Source organism: Melospiza georgiana, chromosome 13 (genome assembly GCF_028018845.1).
Source record: "Melospiza georgiana isolate bMelGeo1 chromosome 13, bMelGeo1.pri, whole genome shotgun sequence".
NCBI lineage: Eukaryota > Metazoa > Chordata > Aves > Passeriformes > Passerellidae > Melospiza > Melospiza georgiana.
This window is the reverse complement of record NC_080442.1, coordinates 11,244,013-11,264,977: the sequence shown is the minus strand read 5'-3', so window position 1 is coordinate 11,264,977 and position 20,965 is coordinate 11,244,013. Positions and strand designations below refer to the sequence as shown.

General features: G+C 45.1%; 1 protein-coding gene across 1 annotated transcript in view; it reads left to right on the top strand.

Moving 5' to 3' along the window:
- Positions 1–2,225: 2,225 nt before the first annotated feature.
- The window catches only part of HDGFL3 (HDGF like 3), a 37,290-nt gene continuing 18,550 nt past the window's right edge, over positions 2,226–20,965 (top strand). Inside the window, exon 1 of the mRNA XM_058033571.1 lies at positions 2,226–2,369. Within this exon, the coding sequence (XP_057889554.1) occupies positions 2,286–2,369 (84 nt within the window). The 5' untranslated portion in view covers positions 2,226–2,285. The remainder of the gene's footprint in view (positions 2,370–20,965) is intronic.

The following is a 20,965-nucleotide window of genomic DNA, read 5'->3' as shown; positions in this document are numbered from 1 at the left end:
GCTATTTTGACATTAGCAATACATTGTTGTTTAGGTGTGTACATGAAGCATAGAGTTTTGTTTTGCAACCAACTGGTACACATCCTGCTCCTTTCTGATTTAAGGTCACTAAATAAGTTACTAGAAAGAGCTATTCATATCTGAGATGAAAAGCAAACAATGCATTAAAACAAAACAAAAAAAAAGGCAGCTCCACCACTCTAGCAAGTACTCTGGAGGGAAGGCTGAAGGCTGGTTTGGGGAGGTAATCCTGTGTGTGTAAGACAGCACATAGGATTATTCTGGAGAGAGTAAGATCAGAGTCCCAGCTCCTGTAGTCAGAGATTTTATATTACATTTTTCTGAAGGGAATCAGGTATCAATTTAAGAGGATATAAAATCCTATTTCGTGTGAAAGTGAAAGTGAGCTGTTTGGCCAGATGTATATACTGCAGGTGGCTGCATTGGCCACCCTGTCACTGATCAGTGCTTCAGAACAGGTAACAGCACTGAGCACAGTGCAGGATAATTATCTAAATGTTTATCCAGCTTTTTGGAATTCTTTTTCCATTATTAGTCTGCTACTGATACCTGAGCTAATGATTTTACAGCAGTGCTTCCACCAGCAGTGAAGTGCTTATCTTTTTTTATGACCCAGAGTGAAAACTTTCTTGACTTACAAACTAGCAGCAGCAGCATTTGGGCTCCAGAGCCACATCTGGGGCTACCATAAAAAACAAGCTTTCTTGGTCCTGTGCCAGCCCAGGAACAGGTGCTAGAAGAAGCATTTATTTATTTTATTTTTCTGCCATTACCAGCCATTGCAGACTGGAAGTGCTCTCTGTGGTCCATCTACTCCCTCCCCAAAATGTGACCCTACAGTTTTCAGCCATCTATTTCCTTCTTCATCAGCAGGAGCTGCCTGTGGCCAGGTGCTTTCCTTGGCAGTGGGGAAGTATCAGCCAGAGCTGTCTCCCTAAACCCAAAGAGGACAGTTGCCATCTTAAATGTGGGAGTGGTTGGGGAACCTATTGCTACAGTTTCAGCCAGACCTGCAGAAAAACCTTTCCTAAACTTTGCTGCTCATGACCCACCTGGCAGGTGCCTATCTAGTGTTAGTAGATAAGGTAATTGAGTATAATAAATGTCAATAATAATTGATGTTTGAACATTACAGCTGAACTGATAACATTATGGTAAAAGCAGCAATATCTGGGATTTGTGAGTTACCAGGGCTTCCCTTCCACGGGGAAAAACCAGCATCACTGGCAAGCAGAGATCCAAAACACCCTGTGAGGGGACATCACCATTGTGCAGCTCCAAGGTCCATGGCTTGGTGGATGTGGGTTTTAGTTTCAAGCCGAGAAGGCAGGTGGAGGAGAGGCTGAGTACAGAAATTGGGACAACCTTGTGCTGAGGAGCCAGGCCGTTGCCTAGGGTGTGCTCAGGCTGCTTGGCATGGGGAGGGCTCAGGATGGGTGTGCAGGTACCCGGAGGGGCCGGTCCGTGCTGGGCCTGGGCCTCCGTGACAGCGGGGCCAGGGCAGTGCCAGGCCCAAGGGCCGGGCGCCTTTGGCCGGGGGAGCGGGAGCGCTGCCGCCAGCCCCGGCCGGCTTCTCCTCGCCGCCCTGCCTCCATGTCGGGCGCGCATAAAGAACCGTGTCATGCTTCAGCGGGGAAGGGAGGGCCGGGCGGGACTGGAGCGCTCTCTGCTCTCCTATTTTCATAGAAACCGATCTGTGTACCTAGAAAATAACAGGAAGGGAAAGCGCGGGGGGAGGCGCGGGCGGGGTGGGGGGGGATAAGAAGATCCTGTTTTCGGTCGCTGCCCGAGGAGTAATTCGTCGGAGACGGCTCCATATTCCCGGGGCCGCGGCGGCTGCGGCGGGGATGGAGCGGGCGGCGCGGGCGGCGTAGCCCAGCGCGCACGGGGGGGCCGCGGGCAGCGCCGCGCCCGCCGCCGCCGCGGGGCGAGGGCTCCCCGGCCGCCCCCGCCCGGCCAGCCCGCTCCCTGGTACCGGGGGCTGCTGGGGTTGTGTCCAAGGCCTCCCCCTCCCCCGCGTACACACTCACACACACAGACACACGCACACACACTCACACTCACACACACACACACACCCCATCTCCTCCTGCCGCCGCCGCCGCCGCCGCCGGAGAGATCGGGGATCGCCCGCGGGCCCGGCCCCGCTCCCGGCTGCGCCCCGTGCCCGGGCGCATCGCACCCCGCGGGGGCTCGCCCGGCTGCCCCCGGGGCGGCGAGCGGGAGGGCGGGGGGACACACGGCGGCTCCCGCGGCGGCTCCCGATGGCTCGTCCGCGGCCCCGAGAATACAAGGCTGGAGACCTGGTGTTCGCCAAAATGAAGGGGTACCCGCACTGGCCGGCCCGGGTGAGTACCGCGGCGGGGGCGCCCGGCCCCGCGCCGCCGCCCCCATCGCCCCGCGGCCGGGCGGGCAGCGGCCGGGCCGCGGCCAGGAGCCGCCGGAGGCCCCGGCTCCGGCCCCGCCGGACGGGGGGCCGCGGTGCGAGCCCACCCCGCTATTATTGTGCATCTTTTCTTTGATCTGTAGATTTCTCCCCGGCCCCCCGGGAGGAGGAGGAGGAGGAGGTGGAGGAGGAGGAGGAGGAGGAAGGGGGAGGGAGGGGGGCGAGCGCGGGCTGTACCTGGGTTGTTATCGCGGGGAGGAGGCTTGGGGAGCCGGCAGCCCTGCCTGCATGAAAACGATGCTGTTTATTATGCGCCCTCCCTCGCCCCGGCCCGCGGCTCCCCCGGGACACAGAGGGGCCCCCGCCGCCCCCCGCGGCCCGGGCAGGGCAGGGCGGCCGCCGCCCCGCGGCCCCGGGGCCCAGCGCCGGCCGGGACAGCGCTGCGGGCCGGGCCCGGGCAGCTGCGGGAAGGGACACGGCCCGGGGCAGGGACAGCTCTGCAGGGGGCGAGGCCCGGGCCAGGCTGTGCGTGTCCCGGGGCTGCGGGATCGGCCCGGCCCGGGGAGCCTGGGGCGGGCGAATCGGGTCCGGCTCTGTAGCAGCCGCCCCACTGCGCCCAGGCTTTTGGGGTCTGCCACACCTCCCGCCGCACCTTGCCCTTTACTGGGTTGACTTTCTTTCATAGGCCTTTGTCATTTTTTGTTTTACACTGCCGTGATGCAACTGAGATGCAAAGGCACCGTGGTCATTTGACGGTCAGATAAGCGCTGATTGTACTTGAACATCCATTTCTGGTGCTGCTACAATAACGAAGGGCAGAGCTTTCCGTGGGGGGTCTGGTGCTGGCACACTTACATGGCCTGTCCTTTCCCTCCTCTTTGGTCACTGTTGTGTAAACTCACTAAGTAACACGTGTTGTGGGAACTCTTGGCCGGCATCAACCAGTGAGCCTGTGTTTACTTGTCTTCCCCGGCCTTGCTGGGATGACTGGGGAGAGCTTCATGCCATTTCCTAGTCAAGGAAAGTTGTTGTTCTTTATGGACTGTAAAGAGCATGAAGATAGTGAAGAGTTGTGTGCAACCTGCAGGGAAACATGGATGAGCAGGGTAGAGATGGACTGACATTTAGCATTAGCTTTGGCAAGGCAGCCCTGGAAAAGGATGGGTGTAAGTGCTGGGAAGGTGTCCTGGGCAGAAGTGGGAAGCAGAAGTGGTGTTGAGCAGCAGACACTGTACAAGGAGGGAAGGCCAGCACAGCAGGCTTAAGCAAAGGTCGGTAAAAAAAGAATAGCGACAGGGTTCTAAATATCCAGAAGCCTGGTAATGAGGTGGTGCATGCAATTATTTTGGCAGAGCAGGCTAAAATTAGCATGCAAAAGGCCGAACATAATCAACAACGGATTGTGGTTTTGTAATTCTATCATTATACAGGTTGGTGGATATACTACCTAAAAAATGGCAATTTATGTCAGCAGAACAGCATGAGCCACTGAAAATTGACTTCTTTCCTACCTCTGTCATGGTTTAATTTACTGTGAAAATTTTAATGTGAACAGTTGAGACCATTACCACGTTGAAGCATGTTAATCCCTTTCCTTTTTGAGCCTTTGTAAAACTCCCATTTGTTTACTCAGAAGCAGAACAGGGCCTTTTGTTTTAATGGCATTTTCTTTCCTTTCAAAAAATCATTATATGCTATGCAGCTGATCATAGCTTTTGACTGGCTCACTGAATAGGCACCTGAATGGCAATAATATCCAACAAAGTAGATCTTGACTAGGAAAAAATAGGTGTGCTGTTCACATAACTCACTTCCTTTGTGCAGAGTAACAGGATGTAAAGTTCAAGTGAAGACAAAGCAGTCTCTAGTTATAACATGACTTAGCAAGTAGAGGCAGAACCTGCAGAGAGCCCAGAGTCTACCACCAGGTAGGAAGAGAGCTGTCAGGAGAGGGGAGCATTAGTGCTGGGTGTTAGTTCAGCAGAGTGTGCACAGAATGTGCTCCTGTGGCTCGTGATGCCATAATATACAACTTCATGGTACGCAGGCTGATATCTGCCTGAACCTTGTTAAAATTACAGTTCATGCCATCCTTGCTAGGACTTTTCATCATCTTGGTTGCCAAGTTTTGCCTGATGCACACTTTCTTCCATGAAGGCAAAACCTAGTGAGAACATTCGTCTTTATTTTGCTCCTCAGAAAACCTTATGGCATACAAATAGGAAGCAAATAAATATTTGAGTTGAGAATGCAACTTCTGATTAACTGAATGCCTTTTATCCAGGGGATTCACTTGCTTCCAGATCCTTGAGTGGTTGCTAGCTACTTCTCTCTTCATTATGCAATTAGCATGTTTGATCTTTGTATTCTCATAAAAACTTCTATATTTCATGCTAATATAGTAGCTTCAGTAATATGCGTAACAATACATTTAAATGGCAGTGTTATTGCCCCTACCAAGTGGTGTTTGGCACCAGTGAGACCTTTGGCATGAATTTCCTGTCTAGGGACAAACTTCTTAAACTGTGTTTAATAAACCTGTGAAGTGTTGGAGCAGGACAGAAGTGATCTGCCTGCCCTTTAATGAAACACAGACATAGCTGGCCTGGCTCAGAGTCAGCCATGTATTTCTGTGCACATGGGTGGTGTTGTGCAGAGGAGGTTCCTTGGATCCCAGAGGCTCCAGCAGCAGAATGCAGACCTGCCCCAGCTCAGTGACTCCTGTCTCTCCCTGTGGGCTCAGCACTGCAGACAAACCCAGCACAGGCAGCCCTCTCAATCCCTGCCTCAATTCCCACCCCTCTCTTTGGAGCTCTGTTGATGCAGTGATCAGTAAAAACAAGCCTGACAAACCATCCCTATGAGTAAAGAGAGAAAAGAGATGCAGAAAGTGGCAAAATAGTGATGAAATGCCAAGGAGCCATTGGAAAATTGTGTCTTATAACTGATGGAGTGCTCCAGCAGTCGAACTGCATTTAAAATTTCTTTGTAGGTTGGTCTAGAATTCATTTGAGAAGGACTGGATTTGCCACACTTGGCCAAAAGAATAATGGCCAGATACCTGATGGCTGAAAGAGATCACTTAGGTCTTATTACCTGGAAGGGCTGCTTTGCTTTTTGGTATCACATTTTCTTGTGCCAAGCCAAAATTTCCTTTAGCTTCACTGAAAGACAACAAATCGGTTTAGAATTGTATTGAAGTTCAATAATAATGGTAAAGGAAATACAGTTTGGTTAATGTGGTTTTTATGTTTGTCTGTGATGTCTGTTGTCTTCAGATGCTCATCAAAAATGCAGGATAAATATAAACTGGCCAGGTCGTCAATCCAACAAGTAAGCAATTGTGTATCCAGAGAGCATGCAAAAATAGCATTGTGGTTAAAATGTAGAAAATAAGAATTTAATTTGTTGTACATTTGATGAGTGGCCTTTGCCTTTGAAGCACTAAATCTCTCTGTATCTTACTTCCTTGTTTGTAAAAGACAGTTAACAACTCTTGTCCCCTTAAAAAGGTGTTGTGGAGACAAAATCCCTAAGGGTTTATGAGTTTCTTTGATGCTGCTGTGATAGGAGCTGTATTAGCACACATATACAGAAAAACCTCTTCCTTCAGATACCCTAGTTTATCTAGGATAAATGTCCTGGTTTATTGAGAATTTGCCCCTTGAATAGTCACTCAGATGAGATAAAAGGGAAAACTAGTGGTAGATTCAGAAAGATCAATAATGGTGTTTGTTTTATGAGTGACCCTGAAGAAACAATAGGCACTTAGTTGCTGAAATTAGCTACTGATTTAAAAATAGGAAGGAAGCTGTTAATGCAACTGTAGAGAGCAGAGAAAAAGTCTGGAATGACCTCAATAAAATAAGAACATGCCCAAATAAATGGCTGGTGCCATTATTGAACAGAAGGCTAGGATTGTGCAGCTGGGGAGACAAGAACTGTATTTGGATAAGAAGCAGGAGTTTGTGTAGGGATGGCAAAGTTTATTTGGGATGATATAAGAGACCCAAGCAGGTAAGACAATGTATTTTAATGTAAATAAAATGGATTTTAATATAAATAAGTGATGTTTAAAGCTGTTTAGAGTATTGTGCTGGGAGGAGAACACAGCCTTTAAATGTTGATGTCACACCATTATGAAGGTGTATTTGCCATCTTGTCGGGGTGAAGTTCCCATTCGCTGGACTCCTGTTTGTCTTGTCCAGTTCCTTTATTGCTACTCTGAATTAACATGTACTCTAACTCCAGATTTGCTACTTAGCTAACAATGAATGAATGCCACTCTTATGAATGCCACTGTGAAAAAACATCTGCCAGTAGCAATGGCAGGATGGGATTTGGGGCACTTCAATGTATTAGTTGCAAATGGATGTGAAATGTTCAGTATATTGCTTAGAGTAATACATAGTAAATGCTGTCATTTTAATGGGAACTAGTGTCAGTGGCAGGCTGAGCCATCATAATGTAGTGATTACATGGGAGTTTTCAGCTCAGTGTTTTCAGTATTGTTGACTGTGTCCCCCCTCCAACAAGGCATGAAAGTAAGGCACCTCAAAGTATGAACTGAAATCATTCAAGGAAAAGGTTTAAAGGTAAGCTTCTGCCTAAAGACTGTGTTAGATGACAGCCTAGAAAGGCTCATAACACTGTAGTATCATAATGTAATATAATGTTAGACACTGTTAAAAGAAATGGCTACTACAGAGTAACAGAAGACTTTCAGTATCAGCAAAAAAAATTTTCAAAAATATATTTTGGACACCCCTATGCAGAAATTTTAGTAAATAAGCCTCTGTCATCCAGTTCAGTGAAATGTGGATGGAGCCAGAGGGTTGATTTTGGTGCAGTTGTAGAAATAGGACCAAGGCTTATATTCTGACATCATTTTATAAAGTACAAGGTACAGAAACAACTTTGGTCTGTTATAATGGCCAGTATGACAGCTTGCAAATATTGAACTCTCCAACACATCATAGAAGAAAGGTTCTGTGTTTTAAGTGTTTGATATTTAAAACAGACCATTTGTTTTTGTATTAATACAAGAATAAGGGAAGGTGGGTTTTTCCCTGGCAGGGTTTATCTTTTTTGGCAAAGAATGACAGACAAAAATCAGATTAGATCCAGAAAACTTCAAAGGGTCCATCAAAATAGACAACAGATCTTTCTCTGTGTTTTTCTGCCAAAACTTGGTCTGCAGTCTTTTGAGCTTTTCTCCTTGGCCACTTGGGACCTGTCCAGTCCTGCACCATGTGCTTTTCTCCTTTCCCCCTTTTGGTTGCTCTGGTTTATGATCTCACTTTTGCCATGTTACTAAATACGAGTCCCCTGTGACTTCTCCTTTACCAGCTCAGAGCTTCTTCAGTCTCTCTCCCTCTTTAATTATGTACCTTACCATACATCAGTCCTTGGAGATCTGCAAGCAATTTTTCCTGGCAGGTCTCTGTTTGTTCCTTTCTGAGATGAGACAGATTTGCTGATCACTGCACAGGTTGGCTTATCCTGGGAACTGATGGTGAGGTTGTGGCTTCTTCAGGCAGCACTTCCATGAGTTCTGCTCTGGTGCATGGGAGAGGAGCACATTTAGGGCAACGAGTCCTTTATGGAATTTTTTGGACTTTCTAATTCTTCTGCACCACCTTGACACATGTTGCTTAGACAGCATTTAAACTTATTTGCAGATACCTGGTCATGTCCTGGAGTACAGGTGAATGCATTTTCAGTGACCTAATCAGTTCATTGAGTAATGAGTCCTTCATTTCCTGAAACAAAAGTAACAAGGAGTGAAGTATTAATTGTCCTACTGTTTGGAAAGTAGGGAACTTAAGTAGCTGATGGTCTTTTTCTGTCCTTCTGCAATCAGTTTGAAGTCTGAATTAAAAAGATTTCATCTGAGGATTGTAGCATAAAATGTCATAATTTTTATACATGAAGTTGAACCATATCTTACAATAAAACCTTTGCTCTTGTTTGGGAAACAAATCATTTTGGGGCCAAGATGTTCCATGTTTGTTGTTAGCACAGCAGGGATATAAGGGAAAACATCTTTAAAATTCAGTTCTTTAAATCTCTCTGCTGTTTTTTTCCCTCTTTAATTAGTTTAAATAATTAGCCCCAAATGTGCAAGTCTGATCTTTTTGTGTAGATGACAATAGATGGATACATCTTCTCCTCCAGTGTCACAATTTTGAGTCCAAATGAAGCTAACAGTTGTCTCAGAAGTTTTGAAGCAATAAGCAAAAATTTTTTCATACCCATACTCCACAGATTTTTTGTTAGATTCTTTTCCTTATTACTTTGGAGCCACTGAATAATTTTTATCAACTGATCTCATGGAAATTATTGGATATGTATTTTGGATGATGGAACAGTGCCCCTTCCAGTGAAACCTGTAGCCTGTCAAGTCAATCTGTATGTTGCTTCTACAAAAAGATAGGAGAAATATTAGTTTCTCCTCATTAAATGACAGATCTCTTTTTTTATTAGGTGAAGAACCTTTTAGGATTCTCAACTGGAATTAATTTTTTGTAGGCAGCAAAATGAAGACAGAGTTTTCAGCCTTAACTCTTCATTTCCTGATTTTCCTGTCATAATAACACATTAACAAGTCTTCCTGCATTTAGGGTAATAAAAATCTTGTAAGCAAGTGATTGCTGACAGTAAGTATATACAATTGTCATTTGAGGAGAGATGAAAAGACTTCCTGATAATGCTGGAGAAGGGATAACAATGGGGAGAGGCTGGGCATTTTAACTGTTCCAAATGGTGGTGCCTGAGCTGTAAAAACCTTTCCACTGTGTACTTGAGAGGCATAAGGGAGAATAAGGCTGCAGTTTGAGTGGTAAATACAGCAACAAACACTGGGAAGGAGTCTGTGTGGAGCAGGCAGGAGCAGGTTGTGGAGATTAGGAGGAGATTGAGGAGATTAGGTTAGGAGTTAGCTGAACATCAGCACTGTGCTGTTTCTTTAGGCACCCTGGCACTTTTCAAGGCTGCCCCTGTGCCACCATCTCAGATCCCGGCTCCCAGGATGTGTCAGTGTGTGTGCAGCCACACCTGCCCTGGGCACAGGCTGCCCTGGAAAGGAGCAGATGTGAGAGCACAGGGCATCAGCTGGCTCTGGGCTCCAGCAGAGGCAGCAGCAGCAGCAGCCAGTGGTTTGGCTGAAGCACAATGGAGCAGTGAGAATGAACCATTATTTGAGAGATTCCAAGAAATATTTGGCAAACAAGGCGGTATCATGAGGTAAAGCTTTTAAAACTTAAAGAAGGAAACAGATCCTCGCTTCCTCCTCTTGGGAAGGTCTCTGCAGTACTGGCTTTGCACATCTGAGATTGTTTCATTCATTTGTGTAGCAGCCAGTTCTAAACCTGATACTGAAATTGGATATAAACTGCAGATTCATTTCGTTTTCCTTTCTTCTGCTCAGACTGTTTGACATGAGAGGCTTGATAATACTTTTGCCTGAAGGGTGTATGAGACCTGGCTTTGGGGATTGGTTTTGTTTGTTTGTGGGTTTTTGGTTGTAGAAAACAAAAGGAGGGTAAGAAATTTGAGTCAATACTGCAGCATCTTAACAAAACAATGAACTTCCCATGTTATGAAGGAGTTCCTGTCTGAAGTTCCCCATCCTTCAAGTGGTCTCAGGTCAACTCAAATATTATCCTTGGCATCAGTGTTTCTCCAGAAAGACACGTAATGTCCTTGAATTTCAGAAGGATTTGATCTCTGCCTCCTGGCCTTTAGTAAAGCTCTGCTGAAATCTGAAAATGCCTTCAGAGTCAACATAAAGGGAGGACATGACGTGCTCTGCTCTGGGCCATGCAGAGCCCAGCATTAGAAAGGACAGGTGTCCACAGACTTTGGTCTCTGCCTTAGAAAAGTACATTTAAATCTCTTTCAGCTTTCCATCGGCAGATTGAAAGGTTAATTAGCATACATCTGTAGCCCTGACAATGCAAACTGGAAACAACTGTTTATTTTGCCTTGCAGCAATGTGTAGAAAACCTAGAGAGAGACTGTTTGCCAGCTCTGGTTTGGCTGCTTGAATAGAAGACATCATATAACAAAAGAGGAAAAACAGGGCAAGGAATATCATTTACCAAAGAATTTCCTTAAGATCATCAGTTAACAAAACATCCTACATGCAGCAGAGTAAATAGGGCCAGGGAGGAAGGAAAAAATTCCAGGCTGTAGGGACCTTACAGATGTCACTGTGGTGTCACTGATGTCAGCTAGGAAACAGTGTCAGCCTTTAGAGTCAGGAACTTTGTTCTCCTTGGCCTTGGAAGGCACCTACCTATGAAGCCACTTAAAATACAAAGAGTCAAACTACACCAAAGGCAGAAGAAATTCTAAGTCTGGGAGAGCTCAAGATACAATTGCACAATAATGCAAACCATTTCTGGGAATCAATCCCATATCAGACTGGATTACTGAATGTACTAAATATAAGTACATATTGAAACTTAATAATAACACAGGGAGTGACCTTACAGAGATGTGGCATCAGTCTGGAGATGCAATCCAGGTGGGAGAAGCAGGAAAGTGCAAAGAGAGGAGCAAAAGCTATAGTTGCAAAGAACAATTCTGGAGTTGCTGCTATTTCCTTGATCTGCTGATGTGTTTTGCATACAAAGTCATTGGAACCAAGCAGCTCTTTCTTGCTAGTTTCTCTTCAGCTTCACAAAACTATACTTTACAGCATTCACACCTCCATAAAGGGTTACTGTCAGCCCTTTCTTTTAATTCTTGGAGGACAGTGTATCTTCATCATCTGGAATCTCTTCCACATGTAGAAAACAAGAATCCAGGTCTCCATCCCTGACTGTTACCCCAGGCTCTGACCCGTTGTTTGGTAACCAGGAGGCAGCTCCTGCTGCTGCTCTTCTGCTTAATCCTCTGGGAGATGCTTGGATGTAGGGCACTTAGAGTTCACCTTTTCTGTGGCACTGTGGGGTGGGATATGGAGCAGGGTTTGGACTCACTTGTGCCATGAGTTGTCTGTCCTGGCACAGCAGCATAAGGGGGTGCCAGAAAGAAGAGCACTGAACCTCAAAAGGAGATTTGTCTCCTCCCTCCTCTTGAGTTTTGCTTTTCGCTTTCCTACCTCTGAACACTCAATCAATCCCACCAGCCCCACTGAATGTTTTTGGTGTATGCATTGCCCTAAGCATCTGTATATTTCTCTTAGGTTCATTTAACATGTTCCAGGCTGTCCATCCATGTCCTGCACCAGGGCTGGACCATTCTCCCAGGTGCAGTTTCACCCTGTGGGGCTCTGCCCATGCTGGCAGGATGTGTGTTTGTATATGGGATTGCTGCAGAGTGCCTTGACCTTTGCAGCACACTGGTTATTCAAATGTAACTTGTGGTCCGCTATTGGCTTCCTGTAGTATTGCTGCTTCCAGCTTTCTCTCTCTGACACTGCCAATCCTTTTTCCCAGCTGTGTTGTGTTTTTCCCTGTGCAGACTGAATTTCAGTTTACGTGCAGCTCGTATTTCTCACAGAGCCAGGGCTGTGAGTCAGTTGTCACTGGGTTTACAATCCCTGGGTGAAGGGAACTGACTGCACACCTACGAGCCTGAGACTATCTTTGAATGTTTGCAAAGGTTCCCACCTTGCTGTCCCAAATGCCACTTCTAGAACCTGGAAAAAGGAGCTGAGGGAGGCAGATCCTGGCAAGAAATACACCTAAACAAGGCATCTCATGCCAGGCACTGTGTCCTACTGTAGTGGCATGTTTTTGTCATCTTTTTCTTGAACTAATTAGTTGCTTGTTGGTTTTCAGCCCAGATGTCATAGTTTCCATCTGAGCCAGTGTAAATTTGTATTTCTGTAAGGAATTCTTCAGACTCTATTATCTGGAATCCAATTAAGTAGCGTTCATTCAGGATTAATCACATGTGGAAGCGTTTGCAGAATTGAGGTTCCTGTGTTCTTAGCACATACTCTTGCTGCTGTATTTCATTATCCCCCAGTAGGACAGGGCTGGGGAATTTCATGTGTTAGTTGCCCTGCCCAGATCCACTGCATGGCTGTCCTGGGTGTTATGGAATTGCAGAAGGAAGATGAGACCTTATCCCAGTAGTTTGCTCTCTAAAGACCATGTCCCACAGGCAGAGAATGAGTTTGACTGCATAAAGATTCCTTGATTTCAGTAAAACTGCTTACATGTGTGCTGACATGCCTGTAGAAACATAAAGTAGGACCAAGCCTAAGGGAGAAGGCAGACGTTCATCTTAAAAAAAGAAAAAATAAAATCTGACATTCCTTACTGCAGTGCCTCTCCAGATACCAGGACTTTTGAAAGATATTATTGGTGCAGCAAACTCAAAAGATAATTCTTTTCATATGGTGTCTGGATCAGGTGACTTGCATATGTGCAGGTACCCCTTCTGCTGTTTTTTATCAGAAGTTCTTTTTCAAAATCTTCCTCTTGTGCAAATTTTATTTTCCCTTGTCACAGTCAGTATTTCTATCAAAGCTTGTAGAAGAAGGTAGCATAAAGCTATTAAGGCTCATGGTTAGAATGTTAATGTCTGCAAAGTAGTAAGTTGGCTTTATCTGATAATATTTTGTTTTATTTGCATTTATTTGTGTGACTCTGCTTTGGAGCTTTTTAATGTTTGTAAGGTAGTGGGTCAGTTTTGTGAACAGATTTTTTCAGTTGGCACTTCTGGTAAAATGACAAGAACTCCTTGTTAAAAGATGAAAACATAAGAGAAAACCCATTTGTCAGATGGGGCTCTTCAGCATTAAAATCTGTGAATGTTTGCTCCTTATCTTTTAGAGGATGCTTTATGCCATCTCCTGCCTCACAAATGAATGGATTCACCTGTGTATATAATTGCCATGTTATTGTGCTGAATGGGATCTGATCATACAAAGACAATGGCTTTGTTTATGCTGCCAAACTGTATGCCCAGCTGTGCTTGCAGGATCAAGCCTCTAGCTGTTAACTTTCTAGAAGGCCATAATAATAAAGATTTTAGTGGCAATATGTTCAGAAGAAATGCCAGCTTTCTTTAGCAGATGTGGGAGCAAGGGGAACAATTTTTTAATGAGAAGCTTTTGCTTTTTCTGAAACGTTTGCTACTGGATGATGGTGTTAGTTTGCTTGTTTGTCAAATGTCAGCCAGGCAGTGACCTGCAGTAATGACAGGGGTGTCAGGGTTGGAACCAAGGCAGATTTATGGAAAATGATGCCATCCTGAATGCTGCTTGTGAGGCTGAACTGGGGATCTTGACAGGTAGAAGCAGTGTGAGCTAAAACACTGTGGTTGTGGAGTGTGGTTTGGACACATCATGTGTCATCACCAGTGCAATAAAAACTAAAGGCAAGTGACAGAATTAAAATTTTCAATACTGACAGAAAGGCTTTTGGTTAGATATTCTTGATTTGTATGAGGTCTCTATAAACACTCTGTCTGGATCCCAGTATAAATCTGTATGTGCAGTGTTCCCTAATGCCCTTCCTAGTTCCAGATAAATGTATCACTAACCAAGTCCTCTTTTATTTGTAATTGCCTTTTCCATTTATTTGCACAACATGAGTTAGAATAATATGCTGTTTCTTCATAGCTGCTTTTTAAAACAAAATAGCAACCTGATTTAAAACATGCTTAGTATGGATGCCATCCCTGATTCATAGGTTTTAAAAATTTAATATTAATGTATGTGGGAAATAGTACGGTTCCACACATGTAATTTGTTCCTTGACAAGCTAGATCCTTAAAATTAATCTTCTGGTTACCTCTCCCATTCTGGGATAGAAATGAGAAACAGTGATGGGCAGAAGGTGGAGAGATGGAAAGTCAGAGAAAATCAGAGGAGGAAAGCAGATTCTGGAGTAAACTTTGTGACATAACTGCACCTGAGTTATTGGGTTTTGTAGGTAACTTGTGTTCTTGGCAACACCGTTTTCTGAGAGGTTCTTTGAGAATAACACAAAATACTGATACATACTTTGTACATCTATTCAGCTTAACATGCTGGATAGCAACAATGGATATTAAGCAGTAACTCTTGATCCTACACAAATATAAACATATGGGCAACTTCAAGCCCATGATTAATCCATGTGAATTGAGAGTACTTACATGCTTAAAACTCCTATTTAGTGGTTTTGATGTAAATTTTTTCTTTATAATGATGGGCTGCTCCCCTTGCAAATCTGGTCACCACCATGTTGGTGTATTCATCTTGTCTCTGACATTAATGCCACTTATATTTCTAAAAATACATCTTTTTATCTTTCATGTTTTTATTATTTGATTTGAGCTATTTTTTCTAACATGGTTTAGTAATTAGGATCTAAGTTCATAGGTGTACAGTACATAATGGAGTGCCTTGCATACTTTAATATAATTTCATTCCTGTAAGCTGCTGCTTGAGTTTGGAGGGCTGGGTTTGAGGAAAATTAATAAATAAAGTTGTTATTCTTTTAGGGACTATCTAAGTAAATTTCAGCAGCATTATATTTAGAGTCAAAACTAAATGAAAACTCTCATTCTGAGATTTTGGAAGCAAAAAAATGGGCAGGTGGGGAGGGGTATGATTTGACTTGGAAAAACTTGTTCCTGAGTCTCTTTAGGCAGGGGGATTAAAATTCCTAAGAGTTTAACCCAGACTGGGGGACTTTGCAAAGGAGGTATTTGGCACCCCAATGGCAACTCCTGGAAATACGAGCACAGACTGAGAGCAAACCCAGTAAAAATACCAAAGCTGGGTCCAAGTGCTGCACAGTGACTCCATGGATCTTTTTTCATTCCGTGGTTTTAGCAACCCAGTTGACATGGGCAAAAGCTCCATTGTCGCAAAATAGTTTGGGTGTTTAATGGCTTGTTTTGTGCCTTAGAGGGTGGCTGAGGCTGGGTGAGTGAAGGAAACAATTAACTACAGCCAGTTGTGAGGTTTAGAGCAACCAGAGCTTTCAGAGACCCTGAGCCCTCCTGCAGGTACGAGTTTGCAGTTTGGCAGCAGAGCAAACAGAAAAACCTGCCTTTGCAGAATTACTACAAATCACTCCATTTCATTGCCTTTGCAATTAGATTTCATTGCTTCTCATTTCCCCCAGCCTGCGTGCACATTGTTGCTTTTTACGTGGCACTTGCATCACAGCAAAACAACTGTGCCAGTGATGTGAGTGCTCAGACCTATCCAGAGCCCCAGAGTGTGATGTGGGGCCTGTGCCATGCCCCACGAGCAGGTGAGAGCTGCCCCTGAGCTGTGATTGTGGCAGTGCCACTGTGGCAGCCCTGGTGCCTGCAGATGTTCCACAGCTGGTGCAGGCTGTCTGTGCCTAACAGGTACATCAGCTCGCGTCCCAGCAAACACAGCTTGGTGTTTGAAGGAGTTCTGAAATCCTGTAAATAGGTGTTCTGGTGGGACACATTGAGGCTGTGAGGTTTTATGTTCTGTGGGTCCACAGAGTGGCATAATGCAGACAAATACATCTTGGCTTGGCTGTGGCTCCATTCCCTCTAGAGGGCTGGTGGGACACTCATAGTCCCATCTCAGCTGCTGCACCTGAACCTCAGAGGGTTGCAGGACACTAAAAATGCTCTGTGTTTTCAAGGGATCAAGATTTTGTGTTCTATTCCCAGGTAACAGTAAGCATTTTCTGTATGAGGCACTTATTCAGTGGCAAGGAGTATTTCAGGCCCCTGATGTTACCCCCCTTAGCTGCAAGGGATGGGAAGAAAACAGGTCACAGAGGAGACAGGAGGGTTTTCTGTGCCCAAAAGCCCAGATAATGGTGGAATCTCCAGTCTCAAGCTTGAACCCCCCTAGCAGGAGCGAGGGGCTGCAGTAAGTGAAAGAGACTGTTCTTTTCTTTGTCTCAGGTGTGTGTCCACCCTGTCACAAACTGGAGGGCTCTGTTCTCCATCAACCACGTTTCCTTACCCAAAACAATCTTAGCCATAAGTTGTAATGCCATAAGGTTTTGTGTATTCCTTGGGAAGCTCTGTGTTCTTCAGCCTAGAAATATTGGGTAAATCTGATTTTTTTCAACTGACTTTTTGGGGTAGAAAATGATACTGAAAAAGAAATGGTAGATTAAGCCAGCCAAGTCTAGGAGACTGCAGTCTTCTGGAAATTTGCTTACCTTTTGGCTTTAAGTGTGCTGATAGGAGTATAAGGCCTTGCAACACTTATTTTAATAAAAGCTTGGACAGTGGAATATGGAGCTTTGGGTGGAACAAATGAGCCTCAAGTATAAATTCAGTTGTGAGCGTTTGACCAAATGTCAATGCTCTAGGCCGGCTGCATCTAATTGAAAGTGTTCTGATCAAGTTAACTGGCAAAAAAAATCCTACCTCATGAATATAAAATTCTCCCTTAAAACCAAACAAAATCAATGATGTACTAACATTCTAGTGTAAATATTGGGAGGCCAAAAAATATTTCTCAGTCTGAAGTGTTCTTATACATCCATGCACTCTGAGGAGATGTGATACAGAAAGTGGCAGGGTTTATCTGAACACTTTGGGGAAGAAGGTTACATGACTCTTCATGTCTTTTTGGTTTTTAAGAAGAGAGTAGGAGGACAGAAATACAATGTTTGTAAATGTCCTGTCCCTGAAATTTCTCACTTATTGATGTCTTGACTGGTTATTTAATTTTTATTTGCTGTATGTCTTCTAAACACATTTTATATGTGCATTTCTTTCACACTTGTATATTTCAAGACTAAGATGTTTGTGGTAAGATGGTAACCAAATGGGATAACCAAATTTTGTCATCAGAAATTGCTTTCATTAGGTGTTAGTGGGCCCACTCTGATTTGCTTTGGTGGATGTACATTGCAAACAATATTTTGATATCTGAGGAATAATTCAGATGAAGAAAAGCAAGCCTTCACTGTGCTTAAAGGGAAGCAAAGTAAATCTTAAATGCCTCAGAGCTGGCAATATTTGTTTAAAATAAACGAGCTCTCCCCACCCATACACAAATAAAAAGTAATTTTGTGAGCCATGAAACTTAAGAAGTTTATTTTTCTCTGGCTTGCTTTTGTGTGGATTTCCCAGTGTCTGATGTTTTGATTCAGCCTGCATTGCAAGCTGTCTCTCAGCATATGGACTGCTTGTCTGCCCATCTTCTGTTGGACAGCCTCTTTATCACAAAACATGGGGAAACTTAATATCTCTCTGGCCTTTCTCCTTTTGTCTGGTTTGGCAAAATTGTCTGACGTGTCCCTGAGTTATTGCAGGTAAGAGTCAGGCTGAAAACAGTGTGATCACATCCTTTTCTCTCCTTGGGGAAGAGTCTGGGGAAAACAGAATCCTAGTGGTAGAACCATTGCTTCATTCACAGTAGCAGGGAAACACTTCATTTGAGAACACAGAGCATTTCTGCAGCAGCCTGGCTTTGGGCTGTGCTCACTGGGAGGATTGCAGTTGGGTGTCCTGAAATGCAGCTCTGGCAGAGCTGGAAGTGTGCATTATTAGGAATTCCTCTCATTTTGGCAGTACACCTCGGGTGCCTTATAAGAGCAGTCCCATAGTCCCCGTTCATAGAAGTGAGGCTGGAGGAGATGCAGTGATTCGTGTGGCCAAGGTCATCCCAGAGGCCAGGGGCAAGGAGAGGACTTGTCTTTGCATCCCCCAAATCTCCTCCTCTGCCATCTTCCTCCCAGCAGCCCCAGCAGTGCAGAGAATCACATGAACAGATCAGTTATCTACAAAGTCATGCATATAGACACCAGTCAGGCAGAACTAAGCTCTGGCCCCATTTTCATACTGGAGATTAAAGCAGCTCTGCAGAAAGTGTATTTCAACTTTCTGTCTTAAAAATATGCTGCTAATTAGGGATGTAAAGGGGCTGAACTCAGCTGCAAGACTGCTGATCTTTCCTAGTGAGACATTGCTACCAGCATTGTTTGGACTCCAACTAACCCTTCATTGTCTTCTATCTCGTTGAGGTCCTGAGCATGCACAGGGGAAAAAAAGGGGAGGATTGATGTCTTTATATTGTCATTTCTGGCTGTCTGCAGGATACCCTTCAGCCATTTTCAGCAGTGTTCAGAAGTATGCTCTGCTGGTTTTAATCTTGTTTTGCTTTTTGTTTTTGCTGGTGGCACTCTTCCATGCCCAGAGACTTTTTTAATTTTTACTTTTGTAGCTGTGCAATTCCACCTTATTAAGTTGGATTCTGCTTCCAGTCTCACCCTTCACAGGGTTATCTTTTTTAATGGGTGAAAAAGTGCATATGCCAGCATTCCACACCAGGAGTTCAGGTATGTGATGTACATTGGGGAGTAGTGCTCTGCTTCAAATATCAGTCTTGATACATGAGAGGAAAAGTCAGCAGTCTCCAATCAGCTGCAGTTGGATTGCTCTTCAATTTAAGCACTATGGAATTTGAGTCACAGTTTTTAGCTTGAAGCAGGTTGGATTTTTAATTTTTTTTTCTTTTTTTTTTTAACATTTTAGGATCCTCTGGGAAAAAAAAAATTAATATTTTACATCTTGCAGAACAGTATTTTAAATAATGGTTTAGAAAAGATACTGCTATACTGCTGACTCCCAGTAGCATTAGCTATTAAAAAGCATAATAAATCCATTGGAATAAAAATGTTGTAGTAAAGCAAAATATCCTATTTTAATAATGGATTTTGAAGACTATTGCTTTTATCCATCTAGAGTTCTGCTAATAAGCTAACTGCAAAAGATCAAGCTGCTTGCATGTGTTGGGCAATAATAAGCAATTTGAACCACTTTGCAGCAAATGCTATAGGCCTGTGCTCCACTGCTGTGCAGCAGCAGCTCCAGGGATTTCAGAGGGAGATGCGGATCTCAGCAATGGCTCTGTGTGCTTTTGCCAATCAAAGGCATTTACACTATCTCAAAACAATCAGTTATTACTGCTCTGCAGTTTTTATTCCCCCTTTTTGCAAAATAAAAGGAAATCTTGTGGTTTTTGCTGCCCACATAAGCATCCCTGCACGCTGATGTAAAGTTTTCGTTTCTGTAAATAGGGACTGATAGATATTTTGCATAATACCTGTTTTTGTGTGTGTGTAAAATTCTGCTGGAAAGCAATAGGACAGGGTCTGGTGGAAGGATAGACTGGAATTCCTCCTGCTTCTGAGCGGCTGCTTATCCCCAGCACGGAGGTTTTGAGATGGATGGAGCAGGACACCTCCTGCAGCGGAGGGAGATGCCCCTGGGCTGCCCGTCCTGCCCTGGGGCAGCGCTGCCCCTTCCCGGCCCTGCAGGGACACCAGCGTGCCCGGAGCGCTGTGCCAGCCCGCGGGGACAGAGCTCCGTGCCGCTGTCCCTGTGTGTGTGTCACAGACACGGTTCCCATCTTGCAGGGAGTGTGGAGCTCTGCAGAGCTCAGCACAGGGAGGGGGTGCAGCTCCTCTGCACCAGCGCTCCAGCGAGCTCCCCAGCCTGTCGGGAATATGGCACGGGCATATTCCGGCATCCCACGGGCAGGCACGGGGACTGTTTGTGCTGGTGCTGCTGTTGTCCTTGTCGCTGGGCTCTGCCTCGCTCCCCAGGGTCCCCAACCCTGGAAGGGAGCACTGCGGTGCCAGGGCTCCAAAGCCACCCCGACAGCCCGCGGGGACACTCCCTGAGAAATCAGCGATTGCTCGGCACCACCGAGAGCAAAACACTCGGGCTGCACACCCATCCCAGCCAGTAAAGCACAGTGTAAGGATCTGACAGATTTCTTGCCTCCACGCTGGTAGTCACTAGCAACACGGCTTGATAAAGCCCCGCTCTGGTTGGAGAGGAGCGAGCTGAATTTTCTGTTCGGTGTTCTTGACCCCAGAAGCCTGGCGTTTGTTTACTGGAAAAAACCTCGCAGTTACATCTTTAAAGCTCTGCTGCTCGGTTGGCAAACAAACGCTGGGCAGTGCGGCTCTGCTGAGGTTGTGCAAAAAGAAAGCAATTGTTATTCATTAAGCAGATGACAGCAACGGGAGCTGAGGGGATAAAACTCGAAATCTGAAACCACCTGCTTTAATTTTAGCCATAATTGAAGCGGCTGCCCATGGTGCTGCTGATGCACATGTCAGATTTGCACGCCATGCGCTGCTCGCGCTGATTTCTGTGCAGCGAGCTGCAGCCCGCTCTGCTTCAGGCAGGGATGGAGCCGTGTTTGATTGCAGGTTGTAGCGGGTACTTGAGAATCTGCTTGTTTCCTTCCAGGAGCAAAACACACTCGCAGTCTGGCTCTCTGATAGACAGATGCTTTAGTCATTAGTGAGGTTTCTGTGACTACAACACTGTGTTCTAGTATGGGTGCTCTTTCCTCTTTTGTTCCTGGTTCAAGGCAGCGATGCTTTTTTTGCTCTTGTGCTCATGCGCTCATTCTCTTCCTCTCCCTCCCTCCCCGTCTCTGTCTTTGATCTTGCTGATATGGGGGAAAATATCGGATCCAAATCTGCAGCATATTTAACCAAAACATCCTGTAGAATGGGAATAAATTGTGACTGAGTGCAGCAGCAGGAGATTGCAGTATGGTTGCTTGTACTGTTTGCTTTGTGCTACACCAAAACAACTGCAATTGTCATGGAGTGCAGGGGTTGTTCTGCAGCTAAA